General features: G+C 44.1%; 1 protein-coding gene across 1 annotated transcript in view; it reads right to left on the bottom strand.

The window, feature by feature from the left end:
* Positions 1 to 2403: 2403 nt before the first annotated feature.
* Positions 2404 to 14120, bottom strand: part of LOC112044600 (actin-binding protein WASF3) — a 35383-nt gene continuing 23666 nt past the window's right edge. The window contains exons 2-10 of the mRNA XM_052887469.1: positions 11913 to 12069; positions 10784 to 10935; positions 9836 to 10104; positions 8983 to 9160; positions 8455 to 8583; positions 7490 to 7640; positions 5562 to 5686; positions 3933 to 4136; positions 2404 to 2694 (exon numbers count right to left, since the gene is read on the bottom strand). Coding sequence (XP_052743429.1) covers positions 2501 to 2694; positions 3933 to 4136; positions 5562 to 5686; positions 7490 to 7640; positions 8455 to 8583; positions 8983 to 9160; positions 9836 to 10104; positions 10784 to 10935; positions 11913 to 12034 — 1524 coding nt within the window. The 5' untranslated portion in view covers positions 12035 to 12069 and the 3' untranslated portion in view covers positions 2404 to 2500. The remainder of the gene's footprint in view (positions 2695 to 3932; positions 4137 to 5561; positions 5687 to 7489; positions 7641 to 8454; positions 8584 to 8982; positions 9161 to 9835; positions 10105 to 10783; positions 10936 to 11912; positions 12070 to 14120) is intronic.

Genomic DNA, 14120 nt, shown 5'->3' on the forward strand with positions numbered 1-14120 from the left:
TTTTTCAGATAGCATGGTGCGGGTGACAGTTTTTTTCGCTCTAGTAAGTTTGCCGCGTTTCGCGATAATAGTACGTAAGCAAATGTCACCGTATCCATGCTATCTGAAAAACACTAAGTATAGAAAACACTTGTCGCCGAGCGACAGACTCCCAGCGGCTGTACTTACTGTATAGCTTGGCGACTTCGTTCGTAACACTCCCGGTGGTCCGCGCGGGCCGGGGTGCGTGTAGCGATGAATAAAAAACCCACACCTCACTTCCCCGCACACACGATTTCACACCCGCACAGTCTTTCCTCCCGTCGCCCGCATACCATGGGAGTGTCATTAACAAACTTGCCAGACTATAGTTTACTACATGTTGTGAGTCATACATTTCTGTTTACAACAGCGTTTAGTAATTGTTTTAAAGCATAAGAGGCAATGTAGTTTTATTTATTTAGCTTTCCTTGACTAAAGAGAGCTGTCTTGAGAATTTGTGTACACTGAGTCGCATTTGTGACGACAAGTATACACAGCACTTCTAGTCACTTGTTATTAAGATTTCTGCGGTCTGTGTGCACTAAACTAGTGTCTCGTACTTATCTAGGACGTGACCTTGGTTGTTTTCGTCGCCGTGGGATCGCGAGCGGGGTCGAGCTTCTGCACCAGCACTCTTCGCTCGAGTCTTCTTATCGTGCCCGCAAGTGCAGGCGACAGAGGACTGACGTTTCAGAGTCTGAGCCCTAGAGCCAGCCCACTGCGGGTCTAATGACTCGCTGCGTGCGTACATCTGGCGTTTCGGACGTCCCATCGTTGCGTGCGCGAACGTCGCGGACGCTTGCCCGCTGTCAGACGACGGACGCACCGATTCACTCCTCATACACAAGTTCCCGCCCGCCCGACGAAACGAATCCAACACCCGCTCTTCGATCTCCTCGATATCCTTCTTCTTCACCAGCCATATCTCTTCGGAGCCCCGGGTGAAGTAACTGGACCCCTTGCTCACTGAATACTTCTCCTTATTTTTAAATTTACAAGTCTTAAAATTATTTTGAGTATTATTTACATCGTCGTTGAACTTGTGAGCGTTCGAGCGGGCTATATCGGGGGACGCCACGTTCCGGAACGCTGTGCCGTGGGATGGGAACTGATCGGGTAGTTTGGACCCCAAGCTGGGGGAACGTATTGTGACGTCCACGGGTGAGGGCATCGGTTTGAACTCCGGTTTGATGATCTTCTGCGGCTCCGGTTTCTGTATCTTCTCTTCGATGGAGGAACTCTCGGCGCGTTGCCACTTTGCCGCTGCAGAATTGACAGTTCCTTTGACAATGTTGTGCTGCTTTTCGAAGGATTCTGTGTTGTTTGCGACGTCGGCGACTTTGTCTGCGTTGCCGAGGTCGAAGAACACGTGGTCTTTGAAAGGCGTGGCGGGCGGGGGCAAGTCGTTATCGGATCCGAGTCTTTCGGTCCGAGCGCGACCACGAACTGACCCCGGCCGAGACAATTTCCCTGCACTAGCGTCTTCGGCTGCCTTTTCAAATTTCCTTATTTTATCGCCTACGCCATTCGACTCCGCATTTTTTGAATTTTTATCTCCACTTTCTTCTTCCTCAGGTTTATTTGTATTGTTCAAATCATTACCTTTGTCGGTGATGATTTCATTAGCGACGGTTAAAGAGAGTTTATCAGATTTTATGGGTGCCTCTTTGATCAGCGCAGATTCCTTTTTTATTTTTGCGGTAAAGGTTTCATCGGATTTCGAATCGGTTCTGTTGAACTTGAACGAGTTTATCGGAGGCGATGACACGATTTTGGATGGCGGCGGTGAAGTGACGTCACTTTTTAGAGTCCCTTCTCTGTTTGAAGGTGGGGACATGACTTTATTTGTCAGTTGGGATGGAACGACGCCTTTGTTACTCGGTGGGGACGAAACTTCGGCTTTTTGGGTTTTGAAACTGTGATTTTTCGATGGCGGGGAAGTCTCTTTTTTGAGTGTAAACGAATTGACATTTTTAGCGGGCGGGGACGAATTATTCTGAGATTCAACTGGGGGTGAGGTGACTTTCTTTGGGGGGGAGTTAGCTTTCGGCGGCGATTGGCCGTTCTTCGGCGGAGACGGGTCCTTGACCAGACTGCTTATCCTCGGAGGCGCTGACACGTTCTTGGGCGGACTGGTTTTGGGCGGGGACTCTGATTTGGTGAGCTCCACCTTTGCCTTCTTGGCTTCGATGTCTCGGCTGAGGAACGACGAGTTTCTGACATAACACTGATCGGTGTTATCGACAGTGGGTGCGTTGCTTTTGATCGCTAAAGTGTGCGATTCTGGCACATCGATCTGTATGACACTAGGTACATCACTAGAACGTGTGGTTGGCGTCGGTAGCGGGACGCTGTCTATGTCGAAGGAGGTTCGGCGCGTCTCTTCAGTTTGCTTCTGTTCTGTGTCCGCTGGGTTGGTGTCGGCGTTGTCGGCGTTGTCGGGGTTGTCGTCGCGCAGCGGGCGCGGGGAGGCGCGACGTCACGCGCGGGAGTCGGTCCACTGCGCGGAGTCGTCGGAGTCGGAGTCGTTGTCGGAGCTGGTGTCGCTGAACTCGACGGCGACGCGGCGCGCGATGATGGACGCCACGTCGTGCAGCGCGGGCACGCCGCGCAACGTGTCGTACTTGCCCGCGCTGTCCTCGCCGCGCTTGTCCACTTTGCGGAGTTTTATACCTGTAAACGATAACATGAATAATTGAATGTGGAACATGCTCAATGGGGATGATGACGTCGCAAACGGTGGCATCCATATATTGTGGATATCCAGGCAACTCGTACGAAAAGATTTGCATCTACATTTCTAATTCGTACAGCAAAAATTTGGAATGCCCTTTTGGCGTTTGTTTCCTGACACATATAATTTGGACACCTTCAAAGCTAGAGTGAATAGGCATCTTCTAGGTAAGCGCGCTCCAACTTAGACCGCATTAATGCTTACCATCAGGCTTAATTGTAGTCAAGCGCTGGCCTATATTGCATAAAAAAAAAAGTTTGAATATATTAATTTTTATAAGACATTCGGGTAAATAAGGTCAATGTTAACTAATTTATACATAAAAAGCATTGTCTAGATGTTTGCAAAATAAATAAGATTATAAAATTCCAAAATCTATTTAAAAATCTTTTGTCGTAATTAGATGAGAATTCGTAGGATTTTAGCTTCCTTACATTAAACGAGACATTTTCCAATAAATATAAACATAAACACACAAATAACAAAAATATTTGTAATTTTGTTTAAACGCCCATAATTCGTGCCATTTTGTATGGGGCGCAAATCTGAAGTTTCACTCCCGTCAAGTATTTGTTATAGCAACTTCCATCTCTCTTTCATCAGAGCCATTTACATACTTGATGAGGTGACCAATCGCAATCGGTGGACGTTAAGAGAACTCTTAACTCTTAACGTCCATCGAGCAAATATTTAATAAATACAGCACTCTATATGCCCAATATTTTCTTGATGTATTCAGCACAATTGCTGACCAAGGTTTCATGATTGATTTGCTGACCATTTTCAAGATTGTGACACGTTCTGTTCTGACGGTTATAGTATTTTTAGTTTTGACTTGTCTAAATGGTCGAGATATTAGTGTTAAGGTACCACAATTTTATTTATTTAGAGAGGAAAACTTACAGCTAAATGAATGATAATAAAAGTAACAACATAGAAAACAGATTACAAGTTTTCGTAAATAAATTTTACATATTAGATAGCAAGCTCGCAAGGAAATCATACTCCAATAAAACATAATCCAATATGAAAAAAAGAGATAATGATAATAATAATAATAGAGATAAATTAAAAGAAAAGGCGAAAGAGAAAAAATAATAATCGAAATAAATAAACGTTTTTATTTCTTCTTCAATCCTGATGATGAGATGAAAATCAAAGGTGAATGGCAAAGTACCTTCTCGTATCGCCTTGAGCAGGTCGGAGCGCGGGTCGGGCGCGGGGTCGGCGGCGGGGCGCGGCGGCTTGAGCGCGGAGGCGCCGCGCAGCAGCGACGCGGGCGACGGGGGGCGCGGCCGCTCCTCCTCGGGCGGCGGCGGCGCGGGCGGCGCGGGCGGCGGCGTGGGCGCGCGCGGCGGCAGCGCCTCCACAGACATCATGCCTGCACCGAACAACTGATAATACTACCAATATGGGAAGGCACTAATTCAGTTATGTCGAGTTTACAACGAACATACAAATGGCAGAGTGGACTTGTTCCACCAAAGTTTACAAAAATTTAAAGGCACCATCATCACATCTGCAATCGGCCAGTGATTATGTGGATACTAAATAACATATTTATTTTTTTACTAGCGGATCCGCTCAAGCTTTGCTTTGACTTATTATTTATTTATTTGCACTTCTTCCCTATACCCCTACCCTACCCTACAACTACCCTACCGCTACCCTACCTTTACCCTATCCCTATACCATAAAGCTACCCTACCACTACCCTACCCTACCGCTACCCTATCCCTATACCATACCCCTACCCTACCACTACCCTACGCTAGGATTTAGGGGTTTGAAAAATAGATTTTGTATTTTCTATAGTCATAACGAAGCTAACACTTTGAAATATCATTTACCCAAATATCAGGCTCCTAACTTTTCCAGAATCTGAGATCTAGAACCATTTGTAACCACCAAATTACATATTGCACACTCTCAAACGGATCGAGTGTTAGCCGCGACGTGCATGACATCATGCCGTTAGCGCTGCAGGTATGTGAGCTTATCGGATGGTGAGTGGCTAGCATAACATCAGCACGGCTATTCTCTAACGATGTTACGACTCGTGCTCAACAGTAAGCCAAATATTGGTTGATAATGATGAAGAGGCAGTTGACGGTCGCGTGTTGGTGTACAAGTGACAACCGCGTGGCGCAGTGGGTAGTGACCCTGCTTTCTGCATCCACGGCCGTGGGTTCGATTCCCACAACTGGAAAATATTCGTGTGATGAGCATGGGTTTTTTCCAGTGTCTGTGTGTATTTATACATTATATAAGTATTTATATGTAGTATATAAATGTATATGAATATTATAATATCAACTATCTTAATACCTATCTTATTTTGACGGCCTCCGTGGCGCAGTGGTATGCGCGGTGGATTTACATTACGGAGGTCCTGGGTTCGATCCCCGGCTGGGCAGATTGAGATTTTTTTAATTTGTCCAGGTCTGGCTGGTGGGAGGCTCCTGCCGTGGCTAGTTACCACCCTACCGGCAAAGACGTACCGCCAAGCGATTTAGCGTTCCGGTACGATGCCGTGTAGAAACCGAAAGGGGTGTGGATTTTCATCCTCCTCCTAACAAGTCGCCCGCTTCCATCTTAGACTGCATCATTACTTACCATCAGGTGAGATTGTAGTCAAGGGCTAACTTGTAAACAATAAAAAAAAAAAATACCCATAACACAAGCTACTCTGTATGCTTACTTTGGGGCTAGATAGTGATGTGTATTGTTTAAGTATATTTATATTTAAGTGTATATTAATATTTATAGTAAGTATAAGTATATTTAAGTGTCCAAGAGTCCTCACCGATGACGGCGTGCATCTGGTCCAGGTGCGCGTCCAGCGCCGTGCGGTGCGGCGGCGACGCGCCGTTCATGGCGGGCGGCGACGTCGAGCCCTCGGGCGGCGGCGGCGGCGGCGGGAGGGACGACCTGCCACATACATTATCACCATCATCTTTTTTAATAATAATAATAAAGCTTTATTTAATTCCATATAAACCTAAAAACTAATACATAATCTTAAATTACATGTATAAAAATAAAGTTTTTTTTTTTTTTAAATTAAAGTTTTTATATGGACCCCCTGAGGGTAAAAGCCTCCTCCAATGTTTTCCACGTTTCCCTATTTTTAGCTACATCTTGACTCCTGCTTGCGACTCTGTTTCATCTGCCCATCTAGCAGCTGGGCGGCCTCTGTACCTATTGGACCACTCCATATCAGCACTCTTTCGGTCCATCTTTTGTCCGTACATCTGGCTAGGTGACCTGCCCATTGCCACTTCCTTTTGAGACAGTAAGTTAAAGCGTCTGTTACCTTCGTTTTATTACGGATATCCTCATTTCTTACTCGGTCTTTTAACTTTATGCCTAAGCAACTTCTTTCCATTCTTTTCTGAGTAGTCTGGATTTTTCTTCTCGTTTTAACATCAAACGTCCAGGTTTGGCATCCGTAAGTGAGACAAGGTAGTATTTCCGAATCCATAACTATCTTTTTAGATGTTAGCGGGAGCTGTGATTTAAATATCTCTTTACGAGCCCAGTATTTGTTCCAGCTTATCGCCACTCTCCGGTCTACTTCTGCCATATTTCTCTCTTTGCTGAAAGAAATCTGTTTACCTAGGTAGAAGTACTTCTCTACATATTCGACGGGGATGTTATTTACCAAGATAGGTGTCGTGTTGTGATTCGTCATTACTTTCGTCTTGTCCAGGTTTATCTCTAGTCCAACTTTTATGCTAGCCTGATGTAGGTCTTGTATCATCTTTTTTAATATGGCCTAATTTTTTGACAGCCTCCGTAGCGCAGTGGTATGCGCGGTGGATTTGCAAGACGGAGGTCCTGGGTTCAATCCCCAGCTGAGTCGAAAGTCGTCGAAGCACTTTTGAAAGGTCAGGATTTGTCATAATTTAATTTAATCTAATGGTGTTAATAATAGTCGAAAACTTAAAATTAAAGTTACGAGGGTTCCAAACCGCCTTGGTCCGAGAAGAGTCCACAACAAACTCAGCCAAGGTTTTTTTTTTAACCGACTTCAAAAAGGAGGAGGTTCTTTTACCACCATTGTACAAACTTATTTAAAACTAAGCACACAGTCGTATAATACAGTTTAACACCAAGCTTTTTTATCTATACTAATATTATAGAGTTTGTTTGTTTGTTTGATTGAACGCGCTAATCTCAGGAACTACTGGACCAATTTGAAAAATTCTTTCAGTGTTAGATAGCCCATTCATCGAGGAAGGCTGTAGGCTAAATATTATCCCCGTATTCCTACGGGTACGGGAACCACGCGGGTAAAACCGCACAGCGCCAGCTAGTCATTTATCATTAACACTATATTAAGACTTTCCTAAAAGCTTGCGTTTAATAAACACTTTGAACTTTTTATGGATAATTGCGGCCTTCGTGATGCAGTGGTATGAGCGGTGGATTTACAAGACGGTGGGTCCTGGGTTCGATCCCCGGCTGGGCCGATTGCGGTTTTCTTAATTGGTCCAGGTCTGGCTGGTGGGAGGCTTCGGCTATGGCTAGTTACCACCCTACCGACAAAGACGTGCCGCCAAGCGATTTAGCGTTCTAGTACGATGTCGTGTAGAAACCGATAGGGGTTTGGATTTTGATCCTCCTCCTAACAAGTTAGCCCGCTTCCATATTAGATCGCATCATCACTTACCATCAGGTGAGATTGTAATCAAGGGCTAACTTGTAAAGAATAAAAAAAAAAAAAATTACCTGGTGGGCGTATGGTGCTGTGGCGAGTCCGGCTGCAGAGGCGCGGGTGGCGCCGGCGGGGGGATGGAGGGGCGCGCGCGACGGGGGGTGCCCGCGATGCTGCCGCCGTAGATGGGCTCCACCGGCCCGTATGGACTCTCCTCGCCCACTACTGTAAGTGTTACCATACTAATTAACATAATCTAATGAGGTAGGTGGAGTGGCGACCCCGTACTAGAAAGCGCAATATTGGTCCCCCCCCCCCCCCACCAAAGGACATCAAGCGAGTTGCAGGTATTCGCTGGATACAGCCAGCTCAGGCGGCATGTTTGGACGTCCATCGGCTGATATGATGATGTGATGATGATGAATGAGGTAGGTATTTAATAGTATCTATTTTGAGCGTGCACATAAGACGATAAACAAAAGTTATAGATGTCTTACAATATGCTCTAAAGCAGAAGTGGAGGTGGGCAGGTCATATAGCAAGATACACGGACAAAAGATGGACTTTAAAGACAACTGTATGGGAAGGACCAACTGGAAAAAGGAGAAGTGGGCGCCCTAAAAAAAGGTGGATAGACGATATACGAATAATAGCAGGAAATGAATGGACAAAGAAAGCTAAAGACAGAGAGGTCTGGAAAAAGCTGGACGAGGCCTTTACCCGAGAAGGGGTTCCGATCAATGGTAACGAAGAAAGCAACAGCAATTAATATATTAATGTATTTTTTTTTTTGTTTAAGTATGTATGTTAGTAATTAACTTTAAAAATTGCTTGTACTTTATGTTATTTTATTTGGATTGGAAATAAACAGGCTTATTATATAATTATTATATTCAGGCAGAAGCAGATTAATAGATAGGCGGAACGACTCTGAGACTGATCTCGGCTTAGATGGCCGTTAAGGGTGTTTTGTTCCGACGGTCCCGTGATCATGGATGGAGTCCTCGGGCCCTGACACATGAAAGGAGTGCACACTCACTGTGTCCGTTGCCGGTGAGGCGCGGCGTCCTGTTCTGCTGGTTCTCTATCTCGATGGAGTTGGGGCGCGCGGGCTGCGACGCCGGCCGGCTGGCGGGCGCTCGGTACCCGCCGTCCGGCACTGTCGTAGCTGGAATATACGCACGAGGATGATTAATAATGTACACAACATGAAAAAAAATATATAGACCTTTCTTTCTGTCTATTTGAACGAGTTAATTGTAAATCTAATATGGCGGACCACTTTTATACTTGATATGGGTATCCTTTAGTTGTTGTACAATCAGGGACGTCACTACCGCCGTATCAATAATATGGGACCCCTGGACTCAAAAAAAAAAATCGTAATTTGCCGCTTGTCTATTGAACCTCTTTTTTCTTCATTTCTTTCTACGATATGGACCTTTCTTTCTACTATGTGACGTCATATTAAACCCAATATGGCGGACCAAACTAATCAGTTATCTATCGTACTTGATATGGGTACTGTCGCGCCCCTCGGCGTCGTTGCTGGAGGTCGGACACTTACTCTGATAGAGCGGGTCGGGGCGGTACTGCTGGATGTTGTACCGGCACAGCTGGTTGGAGGACATGATGTGCTCGCCGCGCGTCACCACCTCCGCCTTCTGGCGGTCGCGCGTGGAGTGCGGCACGCGCACGCGCCGGGTGCCGCGCCCCTCGGCGTTGTTGCTGCGGGGTTGCCGGACCTGCCACCAGGTTTTATTTTTATTTAATTTATTTTCACATATGCGTTAAGAAAAGTGTAATCTGGCGAAGCTTTTAAGATGTGTGCTGCCATCTACAGGCATAGTGAAACAGTGTTTGTTATTTTAAACTACCAATAGATGGCGTTCTTAGAGAACTTTGAAACAATCCCCTTTCGTACACTTTACCCAGTTGCGAAGCAGTTGCCTGAGGCTCACAGATGGCGCTTTGTTTTTTATTTTTGAAAGCACACTCGTTTGTTTGTAAGCTTAGTCACACTAATATTATAAAGAGGTAAAGTTTGTGGTATTTTAGAGTAATCTCTGGATCCACTTAACCGATTTTGGAAAAAGAAAATACTACTAGAAACCGACGTTATTTGTAAGTGTCATAGGCTTTTTATCCCCATATTTTCTGGGAAACGGAAACTACGCGGCTGAAACCACGAGGCGTCGGTTAAGTTATATAATATACATAATGAGCTTTGCTTCAAGTACTTTTTTTTAAACTTTTTTATCAAGGCCCGCAATAGACTAGTTGACTCATATCAAATTTAATATAAACAATATTAATTTCGTGTAGTACATGGAATAAGAATCCGAAATATATCGATATCAATTAATAAAAGTTAATTATACGTGTTAACATAAGTAAACTTTGGGAGGCGGTGGTGGTACCTTCTTCCCGCGGTCGTGCTGGATGCGCTCGGTGTCCTGCAGCATCTCGCGGCGCCACAGCTCGAAGAAGTAGTCGGGGTCGGTGTAGAACTTGCGCGCGTCGCGGCCGTCGTCGCGGAACTCGTTGAGCCGCTCGAGCGGCGGCGGGCGGTCGCAGCGCGCGTACGTCGCGAGCATCGCGGACGGCATGGTGCTGCGCGAGAACAGCTGCTGCTGGAACGAGCGCGCCGAGCGGAACGCCTTGCGCATCTGGATGTCTTGCAGCGACACTGGAATCGCGACATTGGCTGGATTATCATCCAGGGGCGGATTCAGTAATTTTGCCGTTGCGGGCAACATACACCAAAAATATTTTTTTTTTATTATTATATTAGTATATTGTTAGAATAGTATAGTTTTTTGAGCCCATTTTGTTATGTTAAAAATACTAAATGCTGGAGAATAAGTCAATTTTATCTCACTCCATTTTGGCAAATGCTTGACCCCCCCCCGGATCGAGTCCATTTTCATTCATCATCATTCCAATTTTGCTTTGGAAGCAAAATTGGAAGGGGGGGGGGGGTCAATTAATTCAAACATCAAGCATTAAGGGGGTAATTTTGCAATAAAGGGCACAAATTATATTTCGCAGCTTTGATTTGATAAATGCGTACTCTCCAAACATCACACACACGTTTTCTTTTGCTCCTGTCGCGTTATGCTCCAAGTTATTAGTAAAATAGATTTCATTAAACTCTCCTCCATGCCAAACACAAGAATTCTAGAAGATGGTGCTAACTGATTGACCATAGATATCAAGCGGGTTGCAACCGCTGGATGCAGGCGGCTCAAAACGTTGTACTTTGGAAATCCTTCAGAGAGGCCTATGTCCATCAATAGACATTCATCGGCTGATAACGATGATGCTGATAAACGAACTAAATAGTACAAATTGAGAAATGTCATTACCTTCCTCAACGCCGGAGTCGAGCTGCGTGACCTTGATGGCGAGCCTGTCTATCCTTGCCTGCAACACGTTAGTGCGGTCGGCCAGGCTGGTCGCCTCGCGCGTCAGCTCGCCGAACATGTCCTCCGCATGCTTCGACAGCGACGACAGCTGTCTGCAACACGTTGACAATTTACAATTAAAACGTGAGTAAGGTGGGGTGTAGTGGGAGACCAAATAGTGACGATATAAGAGATCGCTCGCGCGGTTCATTCTTGTCGTGGCATTCTATCCGTTCGTCCATATCTCTTGTTGTCTTCAGGGATTGTTTTGGGAAAGACTTGAGTAAAGAAGGGGAGTGTTAAGGCATTCTGAAAGGTACCCTGACCCCTACATCCATCGGCTGGGACTTCGCTCAAGGTTATGCCAATGCGTTGTATACTCGAAAGTTTATTGGTAACATTCTTGATGGGAATTGTGAAACCTTACATCCAATAATAGTGTTTTGCCCTTTAAATCCGCGTCTGATGTCAACCCGTTCTCCGGCAGCCTTAGACCATTAAAAAGAATGGACCTGTCTCGCTCCCAAATTCACCAACAAAAATGTCTGTCGTTTTTTGAGGGGGACGAGGTAAACTCACACATCGAAAACATTTAACACCATTAAGTTTATTCTGTGTCCATACACTACACACAACTATATAATTGACTCGCAATACACACACGCGTAATTTTACACTGACTAACCAACACATCGGTTAGACTATCCACAGAATATATATAAAGAATGTTCGATTACTTGATCGATTTTTTGCTGTTCCGTCAAAAGATTCTTTTTAGAAATCGTTTTTTTTACAAATTTGATAAAATTATGGTAGAAATACCTACTTACAAATGAAACGTTACTCCATCTTTTACTAAACTACAAGTTTTTATGCCATTCAACTACACAAACCGGCATTTTTAGGCATCTCGTTAAACGATTACAACAATGAAACATCGATTCTATAGCAACAGTCTTTATAAACGCGTTAGATCATTGATTCTTGATCTTTGACAGAGGGGTAACGGTTTACGAGGCAGGTCCTTTCTTTTTAATGGTCTAAGATCGCAGCGCAGCGCTTAGGCATTCTAGTGTGGCGGAGAGTGTACCTGACGGTGTTGGCGAGGGTGCCGTTGGTGACGGCCTCGAGCTCGGAGGGCACGGCGAGGCGCTCGGGCACGGTGCCGCGCGACACGTGCACCGGCTCCACGCAGCGCTTGGGCAGCGGCATGCTGCTGCGCGCCGCCCGCTCCTACCTCGTCATCACTGGAAATAGCACATCCAACCTTTACATCATACAATCAGACAAATTACGATTAGACAGGCAGACGGACTGTTCGTGAATGACTGAATTATTCGTTTTTGAAATAAAAATTCTTGATGCTCGTTTGACTTTAGGAGTGGGTTGGTGAATATGTTACAAGAATTGTACTCAGGACATGCGTGCTGCCATCTACAGGCAAAGTAAAACAGTGTTTGTCATTTTATAATCTACCAGTAGATGGCGTTCTTAGAGAACTTTGAAACAATCCCTTTTGTATATACTTCAAGAACCTGATGCGATGTTGTGCCGAGGCTCATTAGATGGCGCTTTGTTATATTTGAAAGAAGTTTTACTTCAGAAGAAGAAAGAAGGTCTACAGCACACAACAGTTTGTTTTTGTTTATATATCTCGGCGAAACGCAACGTCCTGAAACATTTTCTATCAACTTTGTGATGTGGAAAAAAAATAGCGCGTAGATAGTAATCACGACGGCAAAATAAAAATGTATTTTTCATTCAGACCAGCTAACTTTACTTCACATCATATCACACCATCACTGTAATTTTCTACGTTACAAAATATATGTCTTGTCTTACTTTATTTTTCATAAAATGTTATAAATTGATTTATTATTACTGGTGACAATGTAAATTAACACTAAAACAGTCGGCTATTCAATGGTATAATAATTCCCTAACGCCAATTTCAAAACAGACGACAAATAGATAAAAAAAGCGTTAATAGTTTTTATTACGCTTTTATCGCTTCGTTCGCTTTATATGTAGATACTGGAATCTTTTGTTGACACTATAATGTAGGTAAATCCATTATAAGCGCGTTTATTTAAACATTACCATATGTACACTGAACTCGCGGTTAGTTACACGTAATGTTGTAGACAGTTACGCTTGGAAATGCAAAAAGCGGCAGCACAAATAGCAACTAGCACTATTGACACTTTCGCTACTAAACATAGATAATACGCTATTTTCTTTTAATTTTAATGGAAAATTTTGCCTGCGGCTTTACCTAAGATAGCATAGCAGCGCGGTAACAATAAAGCATTAAAAATCAGGAATGCTTAAATCGCATGCAGATCTCTTCTTTTTCGAATAATTATTTACTTGAATGTATACAAGAATACATTATGTTGGGAAGGCGAATTATGTGCTTACCAAATCCAGGATATTATGTTTTTGTCATTTATCTTTTTTTTTTGTGGTTTTTTTGCGTGATCGAATCAGAAATCAGAAGATCCGCAGACGAACCAAAGTCACTGACATAGCTCAGTGAGTCGCGAAGCTGAAATGGCAATGGCCAGGCCACAATTTGAAGAGGGACGTTGGGGTCACAAGGTGCTGGAATGGCGACCCCGCACCGGAAAGCGTAGTGTTGGTCGACCCCCCATTATAGGTGGACCGAAGACATCAAGCGGATTGCAGGGAGCCGCTAGATGCTGGCGGCTTGAGACCGTTTTGTTTGGAAGTCCTTGCAAGAGGCCTATGACCAGCAGTGGGCGTCCATCAGCTGATAATGATGATTTATGAAGATTACCCTATATTTACCTAAACCGACGAACTTGCATACGATTAAAAGAATGGAAGAAGCAAGGGAGATATGTTAAGATTGTATCTAGCAAGTGAAAGGACGTGGTCTCTAAGGAAATGACGCGATATATCATCACGTATGTACGTTTAATTATTTCCTCTATGCCCAGAGGAATTGTCACATATGGTTAAAGCAATTAGCGGATATGTGTTTGTGCCTATCACAATATAATATGCTAATTCATGTCCATTGCATAATCCTTCCGGCACGACCAAAAAGTGTTATGCAATGCAAACAATTTTCTTTTTGGACGTTACGAGGATTGCATTTTAAAAAGTTCACGTCTTACTATGATTGTGATACTGAAATATTAACAAACACTTTATTTTCTTCACACATCTCTGCTTTTTAATGATTTTTAACTTTACCTATATTATCCATTTAAAAGTTTCCCTTGAAGACCTTTCTTTCAGTAGCATTGTGACCTTTATTTAGTAAGTGTAC

Source organism: Bicyclus anynana, chromosome 19 (assembly GCF_947172395.1).
Source record: "Bicyclus anynana chromosome 19, ilBicAnyn1.1, whole genome shotgun sequence".
Lineage (NCBI taxonomy): Eukaryota > Metazoa > Arthropoda > Insecta > Lepidoptera > Nymphalidae > Bicyclus > Bicyclus anynana.